At 42.1% G+C, this 26,716-nt stretch overlaps 1 protein-coding gene across 1 annotated transcript; it reads left to right on the top strand.

Moving 5' to 3' along the window:
* On the top strand, positions 1-26,394 carry LOC108431004 (probable global transcription activator SNF2L2). The gene is made up of 6 exons (XM_017703862.2): positions 1-334; positions 8,968-9,197; positions 9,642-9,747; positions 10,026-10,127; positions 10,257-10,389; positions 25,268-26,394. Exons 1-6 carry the CDS (start codon positions 251-253, stop codon positions 25,417-25,419), a joined length of 807 nt encoding a protein of 268 aa, XP_017559351.1. The 5' UTR covers positions 1-250; the 3' UTR covers positions 25,420-26,394.
* The last annotated feature ends 322 nt before the right edge of the window (positions 26,395-26,716 follow it).

Raw genomic sequence — 26,716 nt, forward strand, 5'->3', positions numbered from 1 at the left:
GAGAGACACAGAAAAAGAAAGAGAGGGAGAGGGAGAGGGAGCCGAGGCTCGAGGCCTTTCCACAGGGGACAATCTGAGAGAAAGGCACTTCACGGCAATTCTGCTCTCCTTCTCTTTCTGCCACTCTCTCTCTCCCTCGCTCTCTCCTCGCTCCCTCTCTCATCATCCCAACGCCAATTGATTTGTGTATGAAAAGCTGGGCGCTTTTTTCGCCCCCCTCTCCGTCGGCGCGTTGTGAGTTGATCAGCTGATGAAGAGACTGAGCGCGCGCTGCAATGCTGGGCTGCTAATTCTCTCGCCTCCAGACAAGCGCCAGCCTGGAGACCACAGTCAGGTAAAAAAAACCAAAAGGATTCATTTTCCTTCGCCTTCATTTCCTATCCTTCTTCTCTCATTCTCTACAAGACTTTTTCTTTCCATCTCTCTCTCACACTCTCTTCCTTCCTCCCTCGCTCTCTCTCTCCTTCCATCCCGCGAACGAACGAACGAAGCATGCGATATCATGCCAGGCACGGTCAAACAAATGGAGAGAGAGAGAGAGAGTGAGAGAGAGAGAGTGTAGGTGTGAGCTGTGTCTGATGAGTGGGGAACATTGCCCAGACGAACGGCTCGTGACACTTCTGTTTTTTTTTCTAGAGGTTACAAGGACAGCACACGGCACACGCATGCAGGCAGACAGATGCGTGCACGCGCGCACAAACCCATACTCCTGTTTGTCTGGCTGATGTTAATACAATGCTGGTCTATTGTATAATTGAATTGCTTTGTATTGCATTTGTATACACAGAATTTTACCTCTTTTCTTTTTTTTTCGGGTCGACTGCTGCTCCCATGCAGGGATGTTCATTCTGCATTTCTGTGAATGTGCATGCGCATATTTGTGCATATGCATGCCTGCATTTCATTATAATGCTTCTCATTACTAGGCCTACCCTGAGGGCAATGAATGTATGTGTTGCATGCCTTGATGTGTCTCTTCTTTCATGTTTGCATTGTTTGTCTCTCTCTCTCTCTCTCTCTCTCTGTCTCTCTCTCTCTCTCTGTCTCTCTCTCTCTCTCTCTCTCTCTCTCTCTCTCTGTGTGTGTGTGTGATTTAGACATCAATAGCTGGCACTGCCTGCATAGCAGCTTATTTAGAATTCATATTTTCTTCCCTCTCTCATGCTTCTCCCTGCCAGAAGAAGAGGGGCTGCAGCATGCATATCACTGCACTTTAATTGCCTTTGTGTAAAACAGTCTCAGCAGCAAAGGCTCACACAGAATGCCACCCCCCTCAGCCCCCACCGTCTTCTGTAGACACATAAGCCAAAAAGGGAAACACAGGCAGAGACGACAGCCTCTAGACTGTGCTAGCCAAGAAGAGAAAGGTTCCTTTCATGTGTACCTGAACACAGCTAATAAGCTAAGAAGCTAACTAGATAATCATTGAGAAGCACGGGCTAAATATCATTTCAGGGCAACAAGCAGCTTTCCAGTATTGCTCAGTCTACCCACTCACTACCTGCTGTGAATTACAGATAACATCTTAAATGAATGCTGCAGTATTTTCAACCTTATCTGTCTGCAGCTTACAGTCAATTGCCACATGCTATAAGTTCTCTGCATTTATGGGATCAGTATTCACCCTTTAATTTTGTACGCTGATTCTTAAACTGTAACTCTGCATAAAAAAGAATAAGAACCATTCTGTGCCCTGCCCAGGCCATGATGATGTGATGGGTTCCCATGAGAACAAAAAGGCAAAAATTACAAGTTGATTCAAGCGATAATGCATACATTTCAAAGCTGTGCTCTGATTCTTTTGTTAATTATGAATTTTTAAACTTGGCCTTTTTGCATCGTAAGTACTGATTTCTACCACGTACAGAATGACTGAACTAAGCTACAATATCAAGTTGATGCCTGAAACATGTTCCAAAAAATTTGGGTCAAGGGCAGTTTCAAACTTGTGAAATGTTCAAAAATGCCTTAAACAGGTGATGCAATCGTGCTTGGATATAGAAAGAACATCCAGGAAAGGCCTAGTTCTTTATCAGCAAAAAAAAATACTGTCCATTGCTGCATTCCTAAATGCAAATATAAGTGCGCAGCAAAAGTCATATGTTTACAATGTCCAGAAAGGCTGCTGATGTCTCGGGCTCAAGTTAATCTGAAATGGACTGGGGCACAAAGCAAACTTGTATTGTGGTTTGCTGAGTCAACCTTTCAGATTGTTTCTGGAAATGATTGACATTGTGTTTTCAGGGCCAAAGATGAAAAGGACTACCAAAATTGTAAAGCTCAAAACCCAGTGTCTGTCATGGTACGAGGTAGTGGTGGGGGGTGTAGTGTTTAACCCTCTGTGAAAGCACCAATAATGCTGAATAAAGTCTTTTTCCTGAATAAAGACAGTTAATGTCTAATTAAAATGTAAACAAATTACAGATGTGCTCTGTTCTTTATGGTTTAATTTTTTGAATGCAAGGTATGTCACTAAGATGCGCCTAAAATGAGCACATCTTTGAAAAGTTTTTGCTTGAATTTTTTCATGGAAATCTATGATGTGACTGGACAGGCCCTAGGCTAGCTGCTATGGCCTGATCATGAAAAGGAAACCTGTTTACTCAATAGACACTTGAGCTTCTGCCCATTGGCTTCTATTATAAATATACGTTTGAGTCAAAAGGTTTTCTGTTCTTTCTTAAGTACAGGGAATCATGTTGAAATGGTTGTGTCGACAGTATGCTACAAATGTAGCAGATGGAGATTAGGATGAGAAATATTAAAGCATTCCTTTAATGCTCTTCTGTGAGAGATCATTTAAAGCCTGTGGGATATTAGGAAGTGCTGCTTTATCAAATATTAACTGAAAGTGAAAGTAGTCACTCATACTACAGGGGTTTTGGGGCCTTTTAAGGCTGCTTGCTTAGCGAAGCATGCTAAGCCAAGCAGAGGCTTTGATTTTCATTGATCTGTTTTCACATGCCTGCATGTCTGTGAAATAGAATGCGCAGGTTACACATCTTCCCAAGTATTGCTCTTTGCTTATATTCTAAAACAAATTAAACACTTGCTTAACCACTGATCACTGAAAAAAATGATGCACTGAATTTACCTGATTCAAATGTGTACATCAAAACGCATAAAGTATATTTCATATGCACAGTTTCTGCCAAAAGCAAGTCAACTGAAAAATAAATTTGTTGATATATTTTATTTATGTGCACCTGACATACATGTTAAAATCAGACAAATCAAACATTTCTCAGAGCCTCCTTTTATTATACTATACTGTGCAAAAGTCAGAAACGACCCATTTATTTATTTATTCCAGTCAAGACGGAGGAGACACAAAGAGAAAGTAGAAAACGTATACAGCTGAAAATTACTTAGAGACAACTATAATATCAAAATGTTGTTAATATCCTTAGTTAATATCCTTAACTTTTATATTAGCATTCATTCTTTTCAGGAGACTTGCTTTCATTTTTGCAAAAAATCAGCAGCAGAGTACAAGCTGCCTTCTGTTACTTCCAGTCATCTGAAATTAAGGCAAATTAAGTCATAAAACCTTTCTCCAAATCTCAGATGTCCAGGTTCAGTGTTCTATTGCCAGTTTTTGTCTGTTTTTGAACTCCAGCTTTTGGGAAACACCTTATTTATCATTCATATGGCTTATCTTACATCTGATGAAATATCTTACATATGGTCTCCTCCACCATCTCCTTTAGTCTTTGATGAATGAGAAAGAAATTAGCAAGGGAGCTGGTTTTAGGTATCTTTTTGTCTTTTTGAAGGGTAACAATATCTGTGACACATTGGGGGCATCTTTTTCTTATTTGTTCTTTTCAGACACTGTTTTAAATGAAAATTGAATAAACTGAATAACTTGAAAGGCTAGTCTCTGACTTGTGCACAGTTGTTTGCCAAAAAGTATTTATATTTCAACTGACTGACAAATTATTAAATTATATTTTATGACTGGGATTTGTGACAAAGCACATTTGTCACTAATTACTGAAATGAATCTGTAGGTACTTCCCAAGCACTTGATTTTCTTTTTTTGTAAATATATTCATTCAATATCTAATAATTGCCTTTTATTTAACATGTATTAAAATTGAAGGTGTAGCCAGGCCCACTGAGAAACAGTAACTTTTTGAAAGACATACTTCTTATATATAAAAGGGTCACAAAATAACTGTGAGATAATGAAAAATTAATTATTTGAAAAGCATCTCAGTTGGCATGTAAAATAGTGTTCAAATTACACTCTGGATTTTGGTGTGTAGGGGTGGGGTCTTTTCAAGACGTGCTTCAAGAAACAAATAAATTGTGAATTCTGAAACTGAGAAATATTATTGTTTTTTTTGTAAAAAATATGCCCATTTTGAATTTGATGCCAACAACACATTCCAAAAAAGTTGGGACAGGGGCAACAAAACGCTGGTAAAGTTGTGTAATGCTTAAAAAACACCTGGTGGCAACAGGTCAGTGACATGATTGAGTTATACCACTTAGTGTCTGCTATCAAGTAAATTCTATCCATCCTTCCATCTATCTATTGAGCTAAATAACCATCCCAGAGAGGATGATGGATGCTTGCAGAGTGTTGGTAAAAGAAGAGAAACACAGTGGTACACATGCCCCCATCTCAACTTTTTTGGAACATCAAATTCAAAATGAATAAATAATGAACAATACAATTCCTCAGTTTCAACTGTTGTCTTTGTATTATTTTCAATTAAATATAGGGGTTAAATGATTTGCATATCATTTCGCTTTTATTTACATTTTGCACAGACTCTCAAGTTTTTTTGGAAATGGGGTTGTAGATGATTTTTTTCTATTTTTATTTTTTATTTTTAGAGACTCTTATTAGTCCCACAATGGGGAAACCACATACACTCTAGTGAGCACGCACGGACAATAAGGGGCAGTGAACACCAGAGTGGTGGGCAGCAAATTGGGGAGCAGTTGGGGGTTAGGTGTCTTACTCTAGGACACCTCAGTCATGTGCTGTCGGCTCTGGGGATCGAACCAGCAACCTTCCGGTCACAAGGCTGGTTCCCTAACCTCCAGCCCATGACTGCCCAATTGATGAGGGGCCAGCTCTAGGATATAATGACTCTTAGGAAAATCCCCATATGAAATTCCACATTCTATGCAAGACAATGGCATCAGCCTCTCCTTGGATCACCACCTTATCGTGGTGGAGGGGTTTGCGTGCTTGAATGATCTTAGGAGCTATGTTGTCTGGAGCAAAAGCTCCTGGTAGGGTCTCCCATGGCAAACTGGTCCTAGGTGACAGGTCAGACAAAGTGTGATCCATAATAACCCCTATGAAGACACAAAAACTGGACTTGTGTACCCTGCCTGGAACAGGGTTACCGGGGCCCCACCCTGGAGCCAGGCCTGGGGGAGGGGCTCGCCAGCGAGCATCGTGGCTGGGCATTTACTCATGGTGCCCGGCCGGGCCCAGCCCGAAGGAGTTACATGAGTCCCCCCTCCCATCGACCCACCACCAATGGGAGGGGCAGTAGTAGGGGTTCGGTGCGTTGTGGATCGGGCAGTGTCCGAAGGCGTGGGCCTTGGTGTTCTGATCCTCGGTTGCTGAAACTGGCTTTTGGAACTTGGACCGTTCCCTCACGGGCGGGGAAGGAGCCTGAGTTGGTGCGCGAGGTTGAGAGATACCGGCTAGATATAGTCGGGCTCACCTCAACACACAGCTTGGGCTCTGGGTCCAATCTCCTTGAGAGGGACTGGACTTTATTCTTTTCTGGAGTTACCCATGGTGAGAGGCGGCGGGCAGGTGTGGGCTTTCTCATAGCCCCTCGACTCGGTGCCTGTATGTTGGGGTTTTCTCCGGTGGACGAGAGGGTAGCTTCCCTACGCCTTCGGGTTGGGGAACGGGTCCTGACTGTTGTCTGTGCTTATGCACCGAACAGCAGTTCAGAGTACCCAGCCTTCTTAGAGTCCTTGGGAAGGGTGCTTGAAAGTGCTCCTCCTGGAGACTCTATTGTCCTACTGGTGGACTTCAACGCTCACGTGGGCAATGACAGTGAGACCTGGAGGGGTGTGATTGGGAGGAATGGCCTCTCTGATCTGAACCCGAGTGGTGTTCAGTTTTTGGACTTCTGCGCAAACCACAGTTTGTCCATCACGAACACCATGTTCGAACACAAGGATGTCCATAAGTGCACATGGCACCAGGACACCCTAGGCCGCAGGTAAATGGTTCAATGATTGACTTTGTAGTCGTGTCATCGGACTTGTGGCCATGTGTTTTGGACACTCGGGTAAAGAGAGGAGCTGAGCTGTCAACTGATCACCACCTGGTGGTGAGTTGGATCAGGTGGTGGGGGAAGATGCCGGTCAGACCAGGCAAGCCCAAACGTATAGTGAGGGTTTGCTGGGAACGTCTAGCAGAAGAACCTGTCAGATTGATCTTCAACTCACACCTCCGTCAGAACTTTGACCAGATATCGGGGGAGGTGGGGGACATTGACTCAGAATGGGCCATGTTCCGTTCCTCCATTGCTGAAGCAGCTGACTGTAGCTGTGGCCGTAAGGTGGTTGGTGCCTGTCGGGGCGGTAATCCTCGAACCCGGTGGTGGACACCCCAGGTGAGAGATGCCGTCAAGCTGAAGAAGGAGTCCAACCGGGCATGGTTGGCCTGTGGGACACCAGAGGCAGCTGGCAGGTATCGACAGGCCAAGCGATCTGCGGCTTCAGTTGTCGCCAAGGCAAAAACCCGTGTATGGGAGGAGTTTGGTGAGGCCTTGGAAAGTGACTTTAAGTCGGCTCCGAAAAGATTCTGGCAAACCGTCAGGCGACTCAGAAGGGGAAAGCAGTGTGCCACTAGCACTGTATATAGTGGAGATGGTGTGCTGCTGACTTCGACTGAAGACGTCATTGGGCGGTGGAAGGAATACTTTGAGGACCTTCTCAATCCCACCGACACGTTCTCCAGTGAGGAGGCTGAGTCTGGGGACATGGGAATAGGCTTGTCCCTTACGGAGGCCAAAGTCGCTAAGGTAGTTAAGAAGCTCCTTGGTGGCAAGGCTCCAGGGGTGGATGAGATCCGCCCTGAGTTCCTCAAGGCTCTGGATGTTGTGGGGCTGTCTTGGCTGACATGCCTTTTCAACATTGCGTGGACATCGGGGGCGGTGCCACTGGATTGGCAGATTGGGGTGGTGGTGCCTCTTTTTAAAAAAGGGGACCGGAGGGTGTGTTCCAACTACAGGGGAATCACACTCCTCAGCCTCCCTGGCAAGGTCTATGCAGGGGTACTGGAGAAGAGAGTCCGGCTTATAGTCGAACCTCGGATCCAGGAGGAACAGTGCGGGTTCCGCCCTGGTCGTGGAACACTGGACCAACTCTTCACCCTCTCCAGGATTCTGGAGGGTTCATGGGAGTTTGCCCAACCAGTCCACATGTGCTTTGTGGATCTGGAGAAGGCATTCGACTGTGTTCCCCGGGGTATTCTGTGGGAAGTGCTTCGGGAGTACGGGGTACATGGCTCTTTGCTACGAGCCATTCAGGCCCTGTACAAACAAAGCTGGAGTTTGGTTCGCATAGCCGGCAGTAAGTCCCAGTGAGAGTTGGACTCCGTCAGGGCATAATTTTTATGGATAGAATTTCTAGGCGCAGTCAAGGGATGGAGGGTGTCCGGTTTGGTGACCTCAGGGTCATATCGCTGCTGTTTGCAGATGATGTGGTCCTATTGGGGACATCAGGCCGCGAACTTCAGCTTTCGCTGGATCGGTTTGCAGCCGAGTGTGAAGCGGCTGGGATGAGAATCAGTACCTCTAAATCCGAGACCATGGTTCTCAGGCGGAAAAGGGTGGAGAGCCCTCTCTGGGTCGGGGATAGGCTCTTGGCTCAAGTGGAGGAGTTCAAGTATCTCGGGTCTTGTTCACGAGTGATGGTACAAGGGAGCAGGAGATTGACAGGCGGATTGGTGCTGGGTCAGCAGTGATGCGGGCTCTTTACCGGTCTGTTGTGGTAAAGAAAGAGCTGAGCCATAAGGCAAGGCTCTCGATTTACCGGTCGATCTACATTCCCACCCTCACCTATGGTCATGAGCTTTGGGTAATGACCGAAAGAATAAGATCGCGAATACAAGCGGCCGAAATGAGTTTCCTCCGCAGGGTGTCTGGACTCTCCCTTAGAGATAGGGTGAGAAGTTCAGTCATCCGGGAGGGACTCGGAGTAGAGCCGCTGCTTCTTCACGTCGAGAGGAGCCAGCTGAGGTGGTTCGGGCATCTGGTTAGGATGCCTCCTGGACGCCTCCCTCGGGAGGTGTCACAGGCGAGTCCACCTGGGAGGAGATCCCGGGGAAGACCCAGGACACGCTGGCGTGACTATATCGCCCAGCTGGCCTGGGAGCGCCTCGGAATCCCCTTGGACAGCTGGTGGAAATGGCTAGGGAAAGGTAGGTCTGGGCTTCATTGCTTAGGATGCTGCCCCCGCGACCCGAACCCCGGAGAAGGGGAAGATAATGGATGGATGGATGGATGGACAATGGCATCAGAAATGAACCACAGGACAATGATGCAGTTGGAGTCTATGAGATATGATAATAACAGTACTTACATTATAAATGTTTGTGTAACCGTTTAAGTAATTTATCTTTAAACAAAGTTTAGCAGAACCTTAATGCTAGTATTATTATAGTCTACTGTGAACCACTGACCTCGGTTCAAGGTTTTCACCCTTTCAAAGCTATGCTAAGATACCCATTTTCATGCCTCATGTCAAGTAAATCACAGATCAGTGTTTCTGCAGGCATAGGTGTTCAAAATGTAGATGCTCTATTATTTACTAATCTTAAAAAGCTATGCACATAATTCCAAATTATTCACAGCTTTTCAACATCATGAATGCTTCAATTTATCCGTAATTACATTCCAATCCTCTCTAATCCCAATTATTCCCAAATCTTGTATCATTCTTTATTATTCTCTTGGATTATTTTCTCTGCAGTCTCAGGCCATCCAAAACGGAGTGTCTGAGGATATGGAGGAGGAAAGTAGTTTGAAGAAACGAAAAAGTGATCACCAGGGCAACCAGGCCTCTGAGACCGGGCAGGAGGTCGTTGAAAAGGTCAAAAAGCGAAGGGGTCGGCCTCCAGCTGAGAAGCTACCACCAAATCCCCCGAAACTCACCAAACAAATGAACACACTTGTTGACATGGTCATGAACTACAAAGACACGTAAGCATTCCAAAGTAGGCTGCTACAAATGTTCTTAAAGACTTGACCTTCCATGCTTAGTAAGGCCAAATACTCTTGAAAATAAAGGTTTTTATATGGTGCTAAGCTTTAGCGTTTTCAGAAAAAATGATAAAATAACGGTTAAATTGTAAAATAGAATCATTACATAATTGGAAGATTTCTTAAAAATGGTTCTTCACACACATCTCATTTACCAATATGGTTGTTTAAAGAAATATGCACGGAAAGGTTCTTTAGGACGTCTAAAGTAGTTGTACTATTGAAACAAAGAACTTTTTGCCAACTCTGTTTTTAAGTATGATACATTTTATAAGCCTTGGATAATGCACTTTTACAGGTTGTAGGAGTATACTGAGCTGTAACAGAACAACTATGCTTTCTTTATCCGATTATTGTGTTCTTTAATTCCATACTCTGTGGCAGGTTGGGCCGTCAGATCAGTAAAGGATTTGTTCAGCTGCCTTCAAGGAAAGAGGTACCAGAATACTACGAGCTTATTCGTAAGCCTGTGGACTTCCGAAGGATCAGGGTAAACTGACGTTGTGTAGTCTCTCCCAAAATAAGTCATTGTGGTCATACACTTCTGCACGCCACTCTCCAGTCTATTAATTTCTCAATTGATCCATTATTTCATCTTCATTGTTCATACCCCCCTTACCTACCTTTCTGTCATTGTCATTCTGATCAGTAGAAGTGTGATTGTATTTTCATGTTAATTCCATTTCTTTACATGACACCATGTGGATTAGTTTTGTATGTAAACTTGTTATATTGCAATTGTTTCTAACATGAATTTTATTTGTGTAGGAACGAGTGCGCAACCACAAGTACAGGTGCATTGCAGACTTGGAAAAAGATATAATACAGATGTGCCACAATGCTCAAACTTACAACCTGGAGGGATCTCAGGTGTGCCTCAAGTACCTATCTTTGGGCCATTGAAAGTTGACACCTTTACTATAACTTGTTTAAATATTTCTCTATTCTTTTTAGAGATGAATCCAGTTTAGTAAGTGTAATATCTAACCTCTTTTTCAGATCTTTGAGGATTCCATTGTCCTGAAGTCAGTCTTTGAGAGTGCAAGACAACGGATAGTAGAAATCCACCAAGAGGACAACGATGCAGTTGGAGGCAGTGAGGCAGACTGTGCTGATCATTTAAATCTAGAATGTAAGACAAAATTCACATTGAAAGAGTGTTTTCTTTTTAACACACAAACCCAGTTCCAAAAGTTGGGGCAGCAGGTAAAATGCCTTTGTTCAATTGAAAACAGTACAAAGACACTAAAAGTATAGATATTTAATGTTTTAACTAATTAACTTATTATTTTTTATGTATATATTTATTCTAAATTTGATGCCAGCAACATCAAAAAATAGGATGGGGCATGTTTACCACTGTGTTATATTCAGTAATTGTTTGGCAACTGATGCCACAGTTATTGTACTTGTGAAAGTGGATTTGTTTTCCCATTATTGCTTGCTAACATTTCCACTGCTCAATAGATTGGGGTCTCTGTCATCATATTTGGTACTTCATTGTGTGGCATGTTTTCAAATGGATACTGGGCTCTTTGGCACTGTCTTGTTGAAAAAAGCAGGCATGTCCCTGAAAAGGCATCACATAGAGGCCAATATATATTGCTCCAAAATGTGTATGTACCCCTCAGCAGTAATGTTGCAAATGTGTTGCCCATGCAAATAAGTTGCCCATGGTATTGGCACTAATATATCTCCATACAATAACAGACACTGGCTTTTGAACTTCATAACTGGGAAAGTCCTATTTGTCTTTGGCCCAGAGTACACAAGTCCATCTCGAGCATTAACCCAGAGAAATCAGCAGTGTGTGTGTGTTGATATATATGGATATTGATGTATGGCTTCTGCTTTGTGTAGTCACACAACTTGCATTTGTAGATGCAGCACTAAACTGTTCCTGACTAAGATTTTCCAAAGCAATCTCGAGCCCATACGATTATACTTATTACAGAAGAATGTTGGTTTTAATGCAGTGCTGTCTGAGAGATAAAATGTTACAGGCATTCAGTTATTAGATTTTGGCCTTGCCTTTTATGCACAGAGATTTCTCCAGATTCTCTGAATCTTTGAATATGTTATGGACTTTAGATGGTGAAACCCTAAATTCCTTGCATTCATACATTGTCTAAAGTTGGGAACCATCATTTATATTTGATCATGACAGCATAATTTGTTACCTATTCACTTTACCTGTGTAAAGTTCCAAAACAGGTGTTTTTGATCAGTCCACAAACTTTCTAGTCTCACACTGCCCCTGTCCCAACTTTTTTGGAAGGTGTTACAGGCATCAAATTTTGACTTAGTGTATAGTTACAATAATCAATACCATTAATAAGGTAAAATATTAAATATCTCTTCTTTGTGCTGTTAATAAATATATGTAAGAGACAGTTTACAAATCATTGCTTTCTGGTTTGTTAACATTTTACCTACTGTCCCAACTTTTTTGGAATTTACAACAGTTTACAACAGCCTTTTACAACAGTTATAGCCATGAACACACACTAATGGTTTACTATTTGTTTATTTTTATGCAGTCTGACTTAACGCCTATCTCATCATGTCATTTTCATTAAAACCTTAAGAATAGGCATTAGTTTAACTAATACTGCCATGCATAATTTCAAGACTGTGCTGTCTAAGTTTTTAGTTATGACATTTTTTCCTGCAAGTTTAACTGCTTACAGAATGACAGTAAGTATAATTACAACAGTAGGAATTTTAACTTTAAATTTACGGGTTTCATGTTAATACAATACAACATTAATTACCGTATTTTAATATTTTATATATATACACATACATACACACAAACACACACACATGCATATATATATATATATATATACACACACACACACACACACATATATATATATATATATATATATATATATATATAAAACAATGACAGCTGGCATAGGCTGTGACCCAGAAGGATAAGCAATTTAGATTATGTGTATGTGTGTGTGTTTGGCTAAAAAACGTTTGTTGTCTCTGTAAGAGATTCTGTGTGTAATAAATCCCCCAACAATGCAAAATACAAAAACACAAATGAAACATTTTAACACCCCTGTTAAATGATGCGGTTTACATATTTTCAAAGTGAAAATAAGTCACATACTTGACAGGGAACAAACTTAAATATGACATTTTGCTGCTAATTTTAGAGTTTTACATATTGGAAAAAATATATATAAAATATAAAATGTGCCATAAATTATGCTCAGGCCACATTTTGTATTCCTCCATGTTAAATTCAGAAAATAAACAATAATTGTGTATTAAAATGTGCAGAAGTGTGTTCTCTGTAGACCGGATATGTCAAACTCAACCAGTAAAAGGGCTATATTAAAAAAAATCAACAAATCTTTGGGCCAGAGAATAAAAAAAAATATTTTATTCAAAATATGCAAAAACAGAAGTAAAATATAGACACTTGTAGCAGACCTCAAAATATTACATGGACACTTGATATAAGCACAATTTTAATGTTCCTATGAGCTTGATCCTTTGAAACCTTTCTCCACCCTTTCCTTGCTGCAAGTTTATTAATGTTTGGGCTCAGTTTTTGAGCTGCTGAGATGACGGTGGGTGTTTTCTATTAGTTGAACCACATTGGAAATGCACTTGGTGATATGACTGGTGTGGAATTGTGTAGAACTGAAGTGTAACTGCTGTTCCATAGACTGCTGTTGGGGTAGGAGAATCAGAGCATATTACGTTGCAGTGCATGCTGGGGACTGTAGTGCAGTGCACTTTGAAATGGGCTAATATTAATATAACATCAAAATATTTTTGTGAGCCTTGTGTTTGACACTTGAGCTGTACACGATGCATACATGTTTTCTGTAAGAAAATAAAGGAAACGTAATTTGACCAGATGTGGTGTAAAAGTAGAGGAGTAATTTAACAAGATGTGTTGTAAAAGTAGAGGAGGCAGTGAATAGGGCAAGATGGAGGCAGATGATCCGCTGTGGCGACCCCTAAAGGGAGCAGCCGAAAGAAGAAGAAGAAGAAGATTAAACGATTGTCACAGCATGTCTGTAATTTTTATACATTAATGAGATATAGCTGCTGAAAGTTTGAAGTAAATAAAATCAATTCCATTAGAGAAAGTGCAATGTAAAAAGGCCTGTATAATGGATTTTAAGTAGCGATACATTTTTAAACTAATTGGGTGCTTTAGAAACTGCCTGCAAAAATAAATGTGTATGCAGTAAAACTACATAGAACCTAAATTTTGTAAAAATAACTTTTCAAAATTGGATCACCACCTTACCGTGGGGGAGAGGTTTGCGTGCCTACATGATCCTAGGAGCTATGTTGTCAGGGGCGAAAGCTCCTGGTAGGGTCTCCCAAGGCAAACAGGTCCTAGGTGATCCAAAAACCCCACATGAACAACAACATCAGGACCCAGCTTCTCTCGCCCGGATTAGGGTTACCGGGGCCTCACCCTGGAGCCAGGCCTGTGGGAGGGGCTCCTCGGCGAGCGCCTGGTGGCTGGGCCTTTACTCTTGGGTCCTGGCCGGGCTCATCCCGAAAGAGCTACATGGGATCACTCTCCCACGGACCCACCACCCATAGGAGAGGCGCTTATGGGGGTCCGGTGCATTGTGGATCGGGTGGCGGCCGAAGGCGGGGGCTTTGGCGTTCCGATCCTCGGCTATTCAAACTGGCTCTTGGAACATGGAACGTTACCTCTCTGGCAGGAAAAGAGCCCGAGCTAGTGTATGAGGCTGAGAGATGGGGACTCCATTGTCTTGCTGGGTGACTTCAATGCTCACGTGGGCAATGACAGTGAGACCTGGAAGGGCATGATTGGGAGGAACGGCCTTTCCGATTTGAACCTGTGTGGTGTTTTGTTATAGGAGTTCTGTGCTCGCCACAGTCTGTCCATAACAAACACCATGTTCGGACACCTTAGGCCGCAGTCCATTAATCAACTTCGTAGTTGTGTCATCGGATTTGTGACCGTGTGTTTTGGACACCTGGGTGACATCAAGTCTGGGTGGGCCCTGTTCTGTTCCTCCATTGTCGATGCAGCCGATCGGAGCTGGCAGCAATCCCCTGTTGGTGGACACCTTGGGTAAAGGAAGCCGTCAAGCTGAAGAAAGAGTCCTATCGGGGCTGGTTGGCTTGTGGGAGTCTGGAGGCAAAAGATGGGTAAGGGCCAAGCGGGTTGCGGCTTCAGCGGTTGCTGAGGCAACAACACGGGTGTGGGAGGAGTTTGGTGAGGCCATGGAGAAAGACTGTCGACAGGCGGTTCTGGCAAACCGTCAGGCGCCTCAGGAGAGGAAAGTGGTTCCCGACCAACATTGTATACAGTGGGGCTGGGGGGCTGCTGACTTCGACTGGGGACGTCATTGGACAGTGGAAGAAATACTTCAAGGATCTTCTCAATCCCACAAACGATCCTTCCCTAGAGGAGGCAGAGCTTGGAGATCCGAGCGAGGGTCCATCCATCACTCGGGCTGAGCTAATCAAGGTGGTTGGAAAACTCTTTGATGGCAGAGCACCAAAAGGGTGGATGAGATCCGCCTGGAATTCCTGAGGGCTCTGGATGTTGTAGGGCTGTCCTGGCTGACACGCCTCTGTAACATTGCGTGGACATCTGGGGTGGTCCCCCTGGAATGGCAGACTGGGGTCTGGAGGGGACCGGAGGGTGTGTTCCAACTATCGGGGGATCACACTTCTAAGCCTACCCGGTAAGGTCTATGCAGGGGTACTGGAGAAGAGAAACCGACCGATAGTTGAATCTCAGATACAAGAGGAACAATGCGGGTTTCGCCCAGGTCGTGGAACACTGGACCAGCTTTTTACCCTCGCCAGGGTCCTGGAGGGTGCGTGGGAGTTTGCCCAACCAGTCTACATGTGTTTTGTGGATTTGGAGAAGGCATTCGACTGCGTCCCTCAGGGACGTCCCACTGTGGGGAGTGCTCTGGGAGTATGGGGTGAGGGGCTCGTTGTTAGGGGCCATTCTGTCCCTGTACAACCAGAGCAGGAGCTTGGTTCGTATAGCCAGCAGTAAGTCGGACTGGTTTCCAGTCAGGGCTGGACTCCGCCAGGGCTGTCCGTTGTCACAGATTCTGTTCACAACTTTTATGGACAGAATTTCTCGGAACAGCCAAGTGGCGGAGGGTGTCCAGTATGGTGGTCTCAGGATTTCATGTTTGCTTTTTGCAGATGATGTGGTCCTGTTGTCGTCATCAGGCCGGGACCTCCAGCTCTCTCTGGACCAGTTTGCAGCCGAGTGTGAAGCGGCTGGGATGAAAATCAGCACCTCTAAATCTGAGACCATGGTCCTCAGTCAGAAAAGGGTGGAATGCTCTGTCCAGGTAGGGAGTGAATTCTTGCCCCAAGTGGAGGAGTTTAAATATCTTGGGATTTTGTTCACAAGTGAAGGAAGGATGGAGTGAGAGGTTTAGAGGTGGATTGGTGCGGCATCTGCAGTAATGCAGACCCTAAACCGGTCTGTCATGGTGAAGAGAGAGCCGAGCCAGAAGGCGAAGCAATCAATTTATTGGTCAATCTACGTTCCGACTCTCACCTATGGTCACGACCTTTGGGTAGTGACCAAATGAACAAGATCGCAGATACAAGCGGCCGAAACGAGCTTTCTCCGCAGGGTCGCCGGGCTCTCCCTTAGAGATAGGATGATAGGCTTGGCGATTCGGGAGAGGCTCGGAGTAGAGCCACTGCTCCTCCATGCTGAGAGAATCCAGTTGAGGTGGTGCAGGCATCTGGTAAGGATAGGGAGGTGTTCCAGACATGTCCGACATGGAGGAGACCCTGGAAAAGACCCAGGACACGTTGGAGGGATTATATCCCTCAACTGTCTTGGGAACACCTTGGCATCCCTCTGGAAGAGCTGGAGGAGGTGGTGGAGGAGAGGGAGGCCTGGACCTCTTTGCTTAGGCTGCTGCCCCCGCGACCCGGACTCGGATAAGCGGTGGAGGGTGAATGGATGGATGGATGGAACTTTTCAAAATTGACAGAAATTAACATTCTTAAAAATGCAATATTGAAAAATATGATATAAAAATACATATTCTTCAATAAATGTACCTCTTATGAATATTTAATAACTTACTATAGCAATGTAATAATCAGTTCAAAGAAAATTTTAATGCATTCCCCAAACTGTTTTGTATAATTTTCATATTTATCCATTAGCTTGATATCTAGTTAAGCAATTAGCCATGAGAGACCATACATTACAGTGATTTTATCACAGATAAGGAATGCAAAAAGTGGCACTTTCGGTTTTTGTCCGTAAGAGAAAATACTGAATATTTGGTGAGGAAAAAAAGAATGAAAGAAATCTACAAGTCTCAAAATTAACAAAAATTTTACATGTAATAAATGTTGGCCAGTGCTGACATGTTCAAACAGTGAAACACTTGATGCCCACTGCAGCTGCATTCTAGATGGTATTTAGCTTGCATACCTTTTATTATTAATAGATTTAATGAAATTCTTTAAATGAAATCACAAATAATACTGAGTAACTCAATTTATTTTAGTAATATTTCTGTCAGTGCAAACACATGCATTTCTTAGAACCTGCTAAGGTTTATGACTGTTTCTTTGTTTCTTTGCAAGCTTGTAATAATATAAGAACCATTTTTATTGCTATATAAAATCCTTTCCAAAAAGGTTCTGTATAGAACCATATGCAACATGTTCTCCATCAATCTGAGAAACCTTTTCATGATGCAAAGAACTCTTTAATCATGCAAAGGGTTGTGACTTGCAAGTGTCCATGGTGCTACACAGAACCACTGTCTTTGCTAAAGAACCATCTTTTTGAAGAGTGTACAAAGAACTATGCATACTCACAGAACTATTGCATGCTTAAATGGTTCTTTGTATGGTGAAGTGGTTCTTCAAACTCAGGAGAATGTGTTGAATATGGTTCTGTATAGAATCTTTTTTGAAAATGGTTCTATAAAGCACCAAAAAGAGTTTTTCTGTTGTTACAGGCTTGAACCTAGCAGAACCCCTTTTGGTTATACTACACTGCCAAAAACGATTCTTTGACTGCAAAGCCATAGTAGAAACACTTTTGATAACCTTTCACTGGATGGTACTTACCTAAAGAGCCCTTAAATTGGTATAGAACAATTACTTTTTCAAACATGGTTCTTTAGAGAAGGAGAAAGTCCTAGTTTTTTATAGAACACATTCAATTGAAATAGCAGTTAAATTTTGTGTTGCTTTATTAGTGGTATAATTTTTAAGTAACTATTATGGATTATTTCTTTAAGCGTGTGACAGTGTTGTTTTAACTTTATGTATGCTATACCTGATTTGTACAGTATCTCACAAAAGTACACACTTCAAATTTCTGCAAATATTTTATTATATCTTTTCATGGGACAACACTATAGAAGTGAAACTTGGATATAACTTAAAGCAGTCATTGTACAGCTTGTATAGCAGTATAGCAGATTTACTGTCCTCTGAAAATAACTCAACACACAGCCATTAATGTCTAAATAGCTGGCAACACAAGTGAGTACACCTCACAGTGAACATATCCAAATTGTGCCCAATTGTGTTGTTGTCCCTCCCTGGTGTCATGTAACTTGTTAGAGGTACAAGGTTCCAGGTGTGAATGGGGAACAGGGTTGTTAAATTTGGTGTTTTGGGTATAATTCTCTCATACTGGCCACTGGATATTCAGCATGGCACCTCATGGCAAAAAACTCTCTGAAGATGTGAGAAATAGAATTATTGCTCTCCACAAAGACGGCCTAGGCTATAAGAAGATTGCTAATACCCTAAAACAGTGCATAGTGGCCAAGGTCATACAGCGTTTTTCCAGGACAGGTTCCACTTGGAACAGACTTCGCCAGGGTCAACCAAAGAAGTTGAGGCCACGTGTTCATGTCATATATAGAGGTTGGCTTCAAAAAAGACACAAGTGCTGCCAGCATTGCTGCAGAGGATGAAGAAGTGGGAGGTCAGCCTGTCAGTGTACGCCACACAATGCATCAACTCTGTCTACATGGCTGTTGTCCCAGAAGGAAGCTTCTTCTGAAGCTGACACAAAAGGAACCCTGCAATCAGTTTACTGAAGACAAATAGTCCAAAAACATGGATTACTGGAACCATGTCCCGTGGTCTGACGAGACCAAAACAAACTTGTTTGGCTCAGATGATGTCCAGCAACTGTCTCTTGTCTGCAGTCAAGCATGGTGGTGTTAGCATCATGGGGCTGCATGAGTCCTGCTGGCATTGGGGAGCTGCAGTTCATTGAGGAAAAATGAATTCCAATATGTACTGTGACATTCTGAAGCAGAGCATGATCTTCTCCCTTTAGAAACTGCGCCACATGGCAGTTTTCCAACACAATAATGACCCCAAACACACCTCCAAGATGAGAACTGCCTTGCTAAGGAAGCTGAAGGTAAAGGTGATTGACTGGCTAAGTATGTCTCCAGACCTAAACCAAATTGAACACCTGTGGGGCATCCTCAAGTAAAAGGAGGAGGAGCTCAAGGTATCTAACATCCACCAGCTCTGTGATGTCCTCATGAAGGAGTGGAAGAGGATTCCAGCAGTGACCTGTGCAGTTCTGGTGAATTCCATGCCTGAGAGGGTTAAGGCAGTGCTACATAATAATGGTGGTCACACAAAATATTGACACTTTGAGCACAATTTGGACATGTTCACTGTGTGTTGACTTATTTTCAGAGGACAGTAAATCTACACTGCTATACAAGCTGTACACTGTGTACTTTGTTATATCAAAGTTTAATTTCTATAGTGTTTTATGGAGATATAATGAAATATTGTCAGAAATGTGAGGGGTGTACTCACTTTTGTGAGATACTGTATAGTAAAGCTGGCAACAGAAGGACTGAGCCAGTAATTTTTACATTTTTCGATAAGTGTGATGATGCCCTGTAATGTTGATGTTCTCCACATGAGAACACAATTTTCACCCATTTTCAGTGTGACTCCTTCATTTTACCTAATCTTAAGATCAGAATCAGGGTTCTCATAGACATTATAATGTTTGTTTTCCTGTGCTACTGCTGCCTGACATTTTTTTTAACGTTTTCACCATTTGCAAGGTTGTGTGAACTTATGTGAACTTAAACGGTACAATATTGCTATTGGTGCAATTAACGTGTTGTAGTTTTTTTGTAAACTGTAAAAATGAAAAGTCGGGTCAAAATTAAATGAACCTTAATAGATTTTGAAAGTTTTTTAACTGAGATTAGTCAGTTCTCCTAACTTACATTTTTAGTACTGCATATATATTAGGCCTACTCAGAAGAAACCAGTGAATGTGCTTGCCTCCCTATGTGCTAAAAGTGCTTATATTATATATTTTATATTATATTATGTTTCTTTCCAACTTAGTCTTTGCCAGTTCCCACCCACGGACTATTCTCTCCTCCTTTATAATGTCTCTAAGGTACATGCAGTGGACGTAGATAACGCAATGCAAAAACAGTGCAAACCATGCATTGTTATTTATTCTGTTCAGCTCAGTCATGGATGTTTCAATCAAGTTTATTTCAGTGGAAAAAAGCAGCAATCTCTCAGTCACCTTCCGCTGTCTAGTCTGTTTCATTTGATGTAGTCCAATTTGTTATTGTCAAGGAAGGAGACATAAAGGAATAGCCTTACCCTAACAAGGACACCAACTGCTACACCGTTCCACATAAGAAACTCAGCCAGCTGCATCAGACAAGGACACAGTCTCTGGGCCTTGTGCGTGAAACAAGCTTTGGAGCAGCTAGCAACTGATAGCGGTTCAGATTGCCTGCTTATGCAAAATTCCTGTTCCATCTTAGATGGTGCAGCATGTACATTAAGATACCTGTACAGCTGCTCAATTTAAGGTAGAATGGAAAATTAGAACAAAAAGCTGAGAAGTCAACTTCTGGTATGCTGGTAAAACAGCATTTAGCAACATGTAGTTTTTGCCTGGCCTTGGGGGCTGGTGTTAGAAAGCAGTACTGGCAGACATTACAAAATATTTAGTTTTGTTTTTACTATTTTGCACCTGAATATATTTCAGAGTTTCTTTGGTTGTTAAAAATGGTTCTCATTCAAAATGAAGTGGCTGTCCACTGCTTACCAAAGCATCTAAAGTTGTTTTATTTGAAAATATACACTGATTGGCCACTTCATTAGATACACCTTGTTGTGCATTTTACAGCATTTTGGCAGTTGTATTTACACTGATTGGTCATTTTATCAGCTCCACTTACCATACTGGTGCAAAATGCAGTCTGTCTGTATTTCTGCATACTTTGGTAGCCCACTTTTATCTTGTTCTTCATGTTAGAACCCCCACTGGACCGTCACAGAGCAGGTATTATTTAGATGGTGAATCATTTTCAGCACTGCAGTGACCCTGATATGGTAGCGACATGTTAGTGTATTACACTGGTATGGGTGGATCAGACACAGCAGCACTGCTGAAGATTTTAACCATCTCAGTGTCACTGCTCGACTGAGAATAGTCCACTAACCAAAAACATCCAGCCAACAGCATCCTGTGGCCACTGATGAAGGGCCAACACAAACTGTGCAGCAAAAGATGAGCTACTGGCTCTGACTTTACATCTACAATGTCAACAAGGCAGAGTGGACAGTGAGTGAAGCAGCAGCACTGCTGAGGTTGATCCACTTATACCGGCACACAAACTAACATGCCATCACCACGTCACTGAGAACAACCAGCCAAACAACTTCTGCTGACAACGTCCTGACCGTTGAAGAACAAAGTAAAAGGGGGCTAACAAAGTATGCTGATAAACAGAAGGACTACACTCAATTGTAGAAATACAAAGTGCAGCTGTATGGTAAGTGGAGCTGATAAAATGGACAAAAAGTGTAGAAACAAGGAAGTGGTTTTCCTCTTCCTCTTCCTTTCATGTTCCTCTTCTGTAGTAACCCCCGCCGCATGTGGAAGGGCATTCAGGCAATCACTGGCTACAGGCCTCCATCCCTGACCCCCTCAGCCAGCAGTGCCTCTCTCCCAGATGAGCTTAATCAGTTCTACGCTCGTTTCGACCAGAGGAATGACCAACACAGCACGTGGAGTGGTCTTCCCCACAATGAAAGCCCCCTCACACTTTCCACTGATAATGTACAGTCTGTACTGAGCAAGGTGCATGCACGCAAAGCTGCTGGTCCAGATGGCGTCCCTGGACGTGCCCTCAGAGCGTGCGCTGGACAGTTAGCCAAGGTCTTCACCGATATCTTCAACCTATCACTGGCCCAGGCTGCTGTTCCGGCATGCTGGAAGACATCCACCATCATACCGGTGCCAAAGTGCTCATCTGCTGCATGTCCTAATGACTTCCGCCCAGTCGCACTCACCCCCATTGTGATGAAGTGCTTTGAGAAACTGGTCCTCAACCACCTAAAGACAGTGCTCCCACCATCCCTGGACTCCCACCAGTTTGCATACCGTGCAAACAGGTCGACTGAGGATGCAATTTCCACTGCTCTTCACTCTGCCCTCACCCATCTGGATGAAAGGAACACCTACATCCGCATGCTGTTCATCGACCTCAGCTCTGCTTTTAACACGGTCATCCCAACTAGGCTGGTCACCAAGCTCAGCGACCTGGGAATCAGCACCCCCATGTGTAACTGGGTTTTGGAATTCCTGACAGACCGACCCCAATCTGTGAGATTGGGCAGTCATATGTCTACCACCATCACCCTGAACACTGGTGTGCCGCAAGGCTGTGTGCTGAGCCCTCTGCTCTTCTCCCTGTTCACCCACGATTGTGTTCCTCTGCACACATCTAACATCCTCATCAAGTTTGCAGACGACACCACAGTGGTTGGCCACATCAGGAACAACGATGAATCGGCCTACAGGGAGGAGATCCAGCACCTGACTTCCTGGTGCACCACCAACAACCTCATCCTGAACACAGGCAAAACCAAAGAACTCATCGTGGACTATCGGAAAACCAAGGGCTGCACACACTCTCCTGTCTACATCAACGGAGCAGAGGTAGAACGTGTGTCCAGCTTTAGGTTCCTGGGAATCTACATCTCGGCAGACCTTTCATGGTCCTTCAACACCTCCCATCTCATCAAGAAGGCACAGCAGCGTCTTTACTTCCTGAGGAGACTAAAACAAGACCGGCTGTCTCCTCAGATCCTCACAAATTTTTACAGATGCACCATCGAGAGCATACTGACCAACTGTGTGACCGTGTGGTACAGTAGCTCCACTGTGGCGGAAAGGAAATCCCTGCAGAGGGTAGTAAGGACTGCTCAGCGCATCACAGGCATGCAGCTCCCTGCCATCAAAGACATTCACCACCAGCGCTGTGTGCGCAGAGCACACAGCATCATTAAGGACCCCTCCCACCCCAACCACAAACTGTTCAACCTACTTCCATCCGGGAGGAGATACAAGAGCATCCGGGCCAGAACCAGTCGGCTCAGGTCCAGCTTCTTTCCCTCCACAATCACTCTGCTGAACTCCACACCTCGCTGATATCACTACCACTCATACTGCACACAGCGGACTATGAACACTGCCTTTCATACTACACTCACCAATCAGAGCTGTTGTTTTATTTTATTTTATTCATCATTATTACCACTGCACAAATGTAACATTCTACTGCCATGTAAATAACACATCGCAACAGTTATTCTATACAGTGTACATCTCCAACATGTTCATGTATATATCTACACATCTATAATCTATTTTTTGCATATCTATAAGTAATTTATTCTATATACTGTAATGTTGCACTATGCCTATTTATTGCACACTTGCACACTCTCTTTTTGCACTATTTGCTACTAATTGCACTTCTGGTAGATGCTAACTGCATTTCGTTGCCATGTACTTATACTGAGTAATGACAATAAAGTTGAATCTATCTATCTATCTATCTAGTAATTTCATCATTTGGATCTCAAATAAATCTGAGCACTGTGCAAAATTCAGGAAGCATCAAGAAAAGAGATAACAAATATGCAGATCACAATAACAGCAAGCTAACGTAAAGCAAAGGGCGGCACAAGCAGACGTTAAAACAGTTTTTAGCATTAGCTGGCTAGTTAAGTTGCTAACATTAGCTGGCTTATTAAACTAACTGGGTACAGAAATGTTAGCTTCTAGAGTTTTTGTTGTCATGGCTCAAGAAAACTGACAAAATGAAAAACTCCCAACCATGCATAGTCAGTTTCAACTTTCTAATAAACCATCTTCTGTGTTATTTTCTTGTCCATCGATCCAGTGAAATCAATCGTCTGAAAGTATGTTTGAAAGTCGAGACTCATAGCTGTTGCAGCTAATACTTTTGTATGTATCAGATAACTAGTAAATATGAAGTAAATGCTAGAAAATGCTTGTTGGAAGATACGCCCGCCATGTGGAGAAAGAAAGCAAGTAGATCTGGAAAAGGATATTCTGCTTTGTCTTTGCTATATTTAAAAGCACAAGTGAATCAGGTGTATAGTTTTCCAATTCACTACCAAGTTTAAAGTTTTTCAGTGGCGGAAGATGTCACATCTTGTAAACTCATGTAAAATCCCCATTTTCCGACTTGTAATTACAACTTTGTCAACTGTTTAAATTCAGTTAACAAGTAGAAAAATCACCAGGAGTTTCAAATAAGTTGTAGGATGGTTTACATTATGCAATTCAAGTGCAGTTTAGTGTAGGTTTCAAGCCAGCCTTATATCTGCATTGTAATCAGTGACATTAATGTGGTGTCAAGGGTCATAGATGTAAAACATGTTTATTTTATTACAGGTTTTATTACTAAAGGTACTGAACAATAATATAAAAATATACTTTAAAGGAAAAAAAAAGGAGTTGTAGGGTGGCATGAAAAATTTGGCCCCCTCTTGATATCTTCCAGTCCTGATATAAGTAGTTTTTTTAGTATTTTATTTCTTTTTATTTTATTTTGGTTTTGTAATGATGTATTTTGTGAAAAGAAGGGTTTAAAGAGAAATTAGTTACATACATAAATGCCTGCACTTATGTTACATTCAGCCAGAGATACATTATTTTAATAGTAATTTATCACTTCTCATATTGTCATCATGAAGTCTGACAGCTATATCGAATATTGCATGTTGTCAATTTCATGCAGTCCTAGTAAGCTTTGTGCTAGATGTAAATGAAATCCTCACCTCCAAAAATTTCTACATTCAACTCGGTCTATAGAACATTATTCCAAAAAGGAGTGATTGACATATTATTTGGAAATGTGAGATGAGCCTTTATGGCCTCTTGGTTAGCATTAGTTTTTGCCTTGCAAATTTCCCATGGAAACCATTTTTGCCCATTTTTTTTTCTAATGGTGGAATCATGAGATGTTCCTGAGATGCTTGTCTGGGTTCTTTTATGACTTACTTAATTAGTTGACACTACACTCCTGGATAAATTTGGTGGGACGATTCACCACTGGTCTAAGTTTTCAGGGGCTCTCACTGTGGTGAGCAGGAGTCCTAGAGCATAGAAATGACTTTGTAACCCGTTTCAGCCTGGAATGTTTCGATAGCTCTTTTGGAATTTCTTTTAATCGTAGTATAACATGCTGCTTATTTAGATGGTTTAGCCTACTTCACATTGCTGGAAAGGTTTTATTTAAGCTGCGTTTAGATTCAGCATGGCTGAGATTAATGAGAACTGTGTCTAATTAATCTCAATTATCAACATATTTGGTTAATTGGTTGATTAAATAACTAAAAGGGACTTTTTCACACAGTGAAAATGCTAGTTGGTGTTGATGAACTTTTTTCCTTTAATAAATGCAATGTTCTGTTAAAAACAGTACTTTGTGTTTACTCATGTTGTCTTTGTCTTGTATTACATCTTGTGTGTGAAATAATTAAATGTAAAAACATATAAAAATAGAGATATAGAAATATTGAGGGGACAAATACAGCTTGGTATAAAATATAGTTTTCTCACTGGCTTACAGAATGGGGTGGAGCTATTTTGCACTTAGTAAAACAAATGTTTTTTTCTTATTTTCTTTCAGTAAAATCGGAAGCAACAAACACAAAGTTTGACAAGAACAGAGAGAGAAGTAAGACTGCTCCTGCTAATTCCAGCGCTAAAGTGAAAGATATTTACAGCGATGAGGATAGTGCTGAAGACCAGGGGGATAACACAGGCCTGGAAGATGGCTGAATTGCTTCTTCTGTACACAAGCCTCTTACCACTCAATCATCTTGCTATCATTGGAAAATCATCAATTCATCCATCACATCATTTTTCTGTGACTTGGTTCAGTGAATGCAAAGTTCCAAATTTGATGGCAGACTTAATCCCACTTTACAGGATGCTAACTAACACATTGAGATACAATTAATTGGATTACATTGTAATCACCTTTCAGCATCATTACAGTAATTAATGTATGCTTACAATATAAAGTTACACATATTGTGGGAACGATAAGAAGCAAAGCAAACAGTAAACAAGCAAAGGTGATTGGATATATTCTAACATTTATTTTCATTTTGTATTTTTTTGGAAACACTTTAAAAGTTGAGGATGTATTAACTTATTTTCACTTAGAAAATCAACAAAATGTGTAATTTGACCATAGACGCCCAAACATTTGCATATAACTGTATGTTACTGTTATAATAAATGCAAAGATAAATGAGGATGTGACAACTACAATTCTCTAGTTTTAACAGAAGCATTCACCTTTCAATGGCGTGATTGATGTCTGCCAGCCATTGCATCTCATTTATCCCAGATGTTGCTATTTTTATTGGTTCTTTTGTGTCTGTAAGAACCTGGAGCATTCCCGTTTGTGCATTTTTGTCCTCACAGGTTGCATCCATCTTTGAGAACAAAACTGAAACCTGAATCAAATAGCACCACGTATTTAATCAATTAATGTCTTGACTATATGAATAATGAGCTCTGTCTTGTCTTGGAGCACGATGTACTTTGCTGGATGGAAACTGCCCTCAAAGAGAGGCGCCTAATGAATACACTGTCGAGCGGTGGGTCGAAGTTTGAGGGATGGGAAAGATGATGGCTTTATAGATAGATTTTGAAATAAAGTTTTTAAGGTTTATATGACATGAAAGTGCAATGAGGTTTGATTCAAATCATCTTAATTGATAATAAACATTTTTTATAAATACCTCTGAGCTCCCTGTGCATCAGTAAGGTTCATTACCTTTTAACTGCTGGCTTTCATCTTGCTCTTTGTTGCAGACGACAGACTATTATCAGACTTCAGCCTCTGCAGACAAACCAATTACTTCTCTCTCTCATTTTTTTGGTCAGTATGTCGAGAGGTCCTTGGAGCCGAAGCTTGATTGAGCAAATCACTCTGTTGATCACTTCATTTATTCATTTCCTTTTTAATCATTTTCTCAGTCTTTCAGTCTATGCTTATCTCCATGCAAATGTTTTTTGAGGTAACCCCAAATAACAAGTACAGCCTAGCAAGCACAGAGTTTTC

The sequence above is a fragment of the Pygocentrus nattereri genome, chromosome 23 (genome assembly GCF_015220715.1).
Source record: "Pygocentrus nattereri isolate fPygNat1 chromosome 23, fPygNat1.pri, whole genome shotgun sequence".
Lineage (NCBI taxonomy): Eukaryota > Metazoa > Chordata > Actinopteri > Characiformes > Serrasalmidae > Pygocentrus > Pygocentrus nattereri.

What these genes read in the sequence shown, in the direction of transcription:
- LOC108431004 (XM_017703862.2), top strand. Translation starts at nt 251, where the DNA reads ATGAAGAGACTGAGCGCGCGCTGCAATGCTGGGCTGCTAATTCTCTCG. An exon ending in GTCATGAACTACAAAGACAC is followed by an intron (nt 9,198 to 9,641) that starts GTAAGCATTCCA and finishes ACTCTGTGGCAG; the next exon opens with GTTGGGCCGTCAGATCAGTA. An exon ending in TGATCATTTAAATCTAGAAT is followed by an intron (nt 10,390 to 25,267) that starts GTAAGACAAAAT and finishes ATTTTCTTTCAG; the next exon opens with TAAAATCGGAAGCAACAAAC.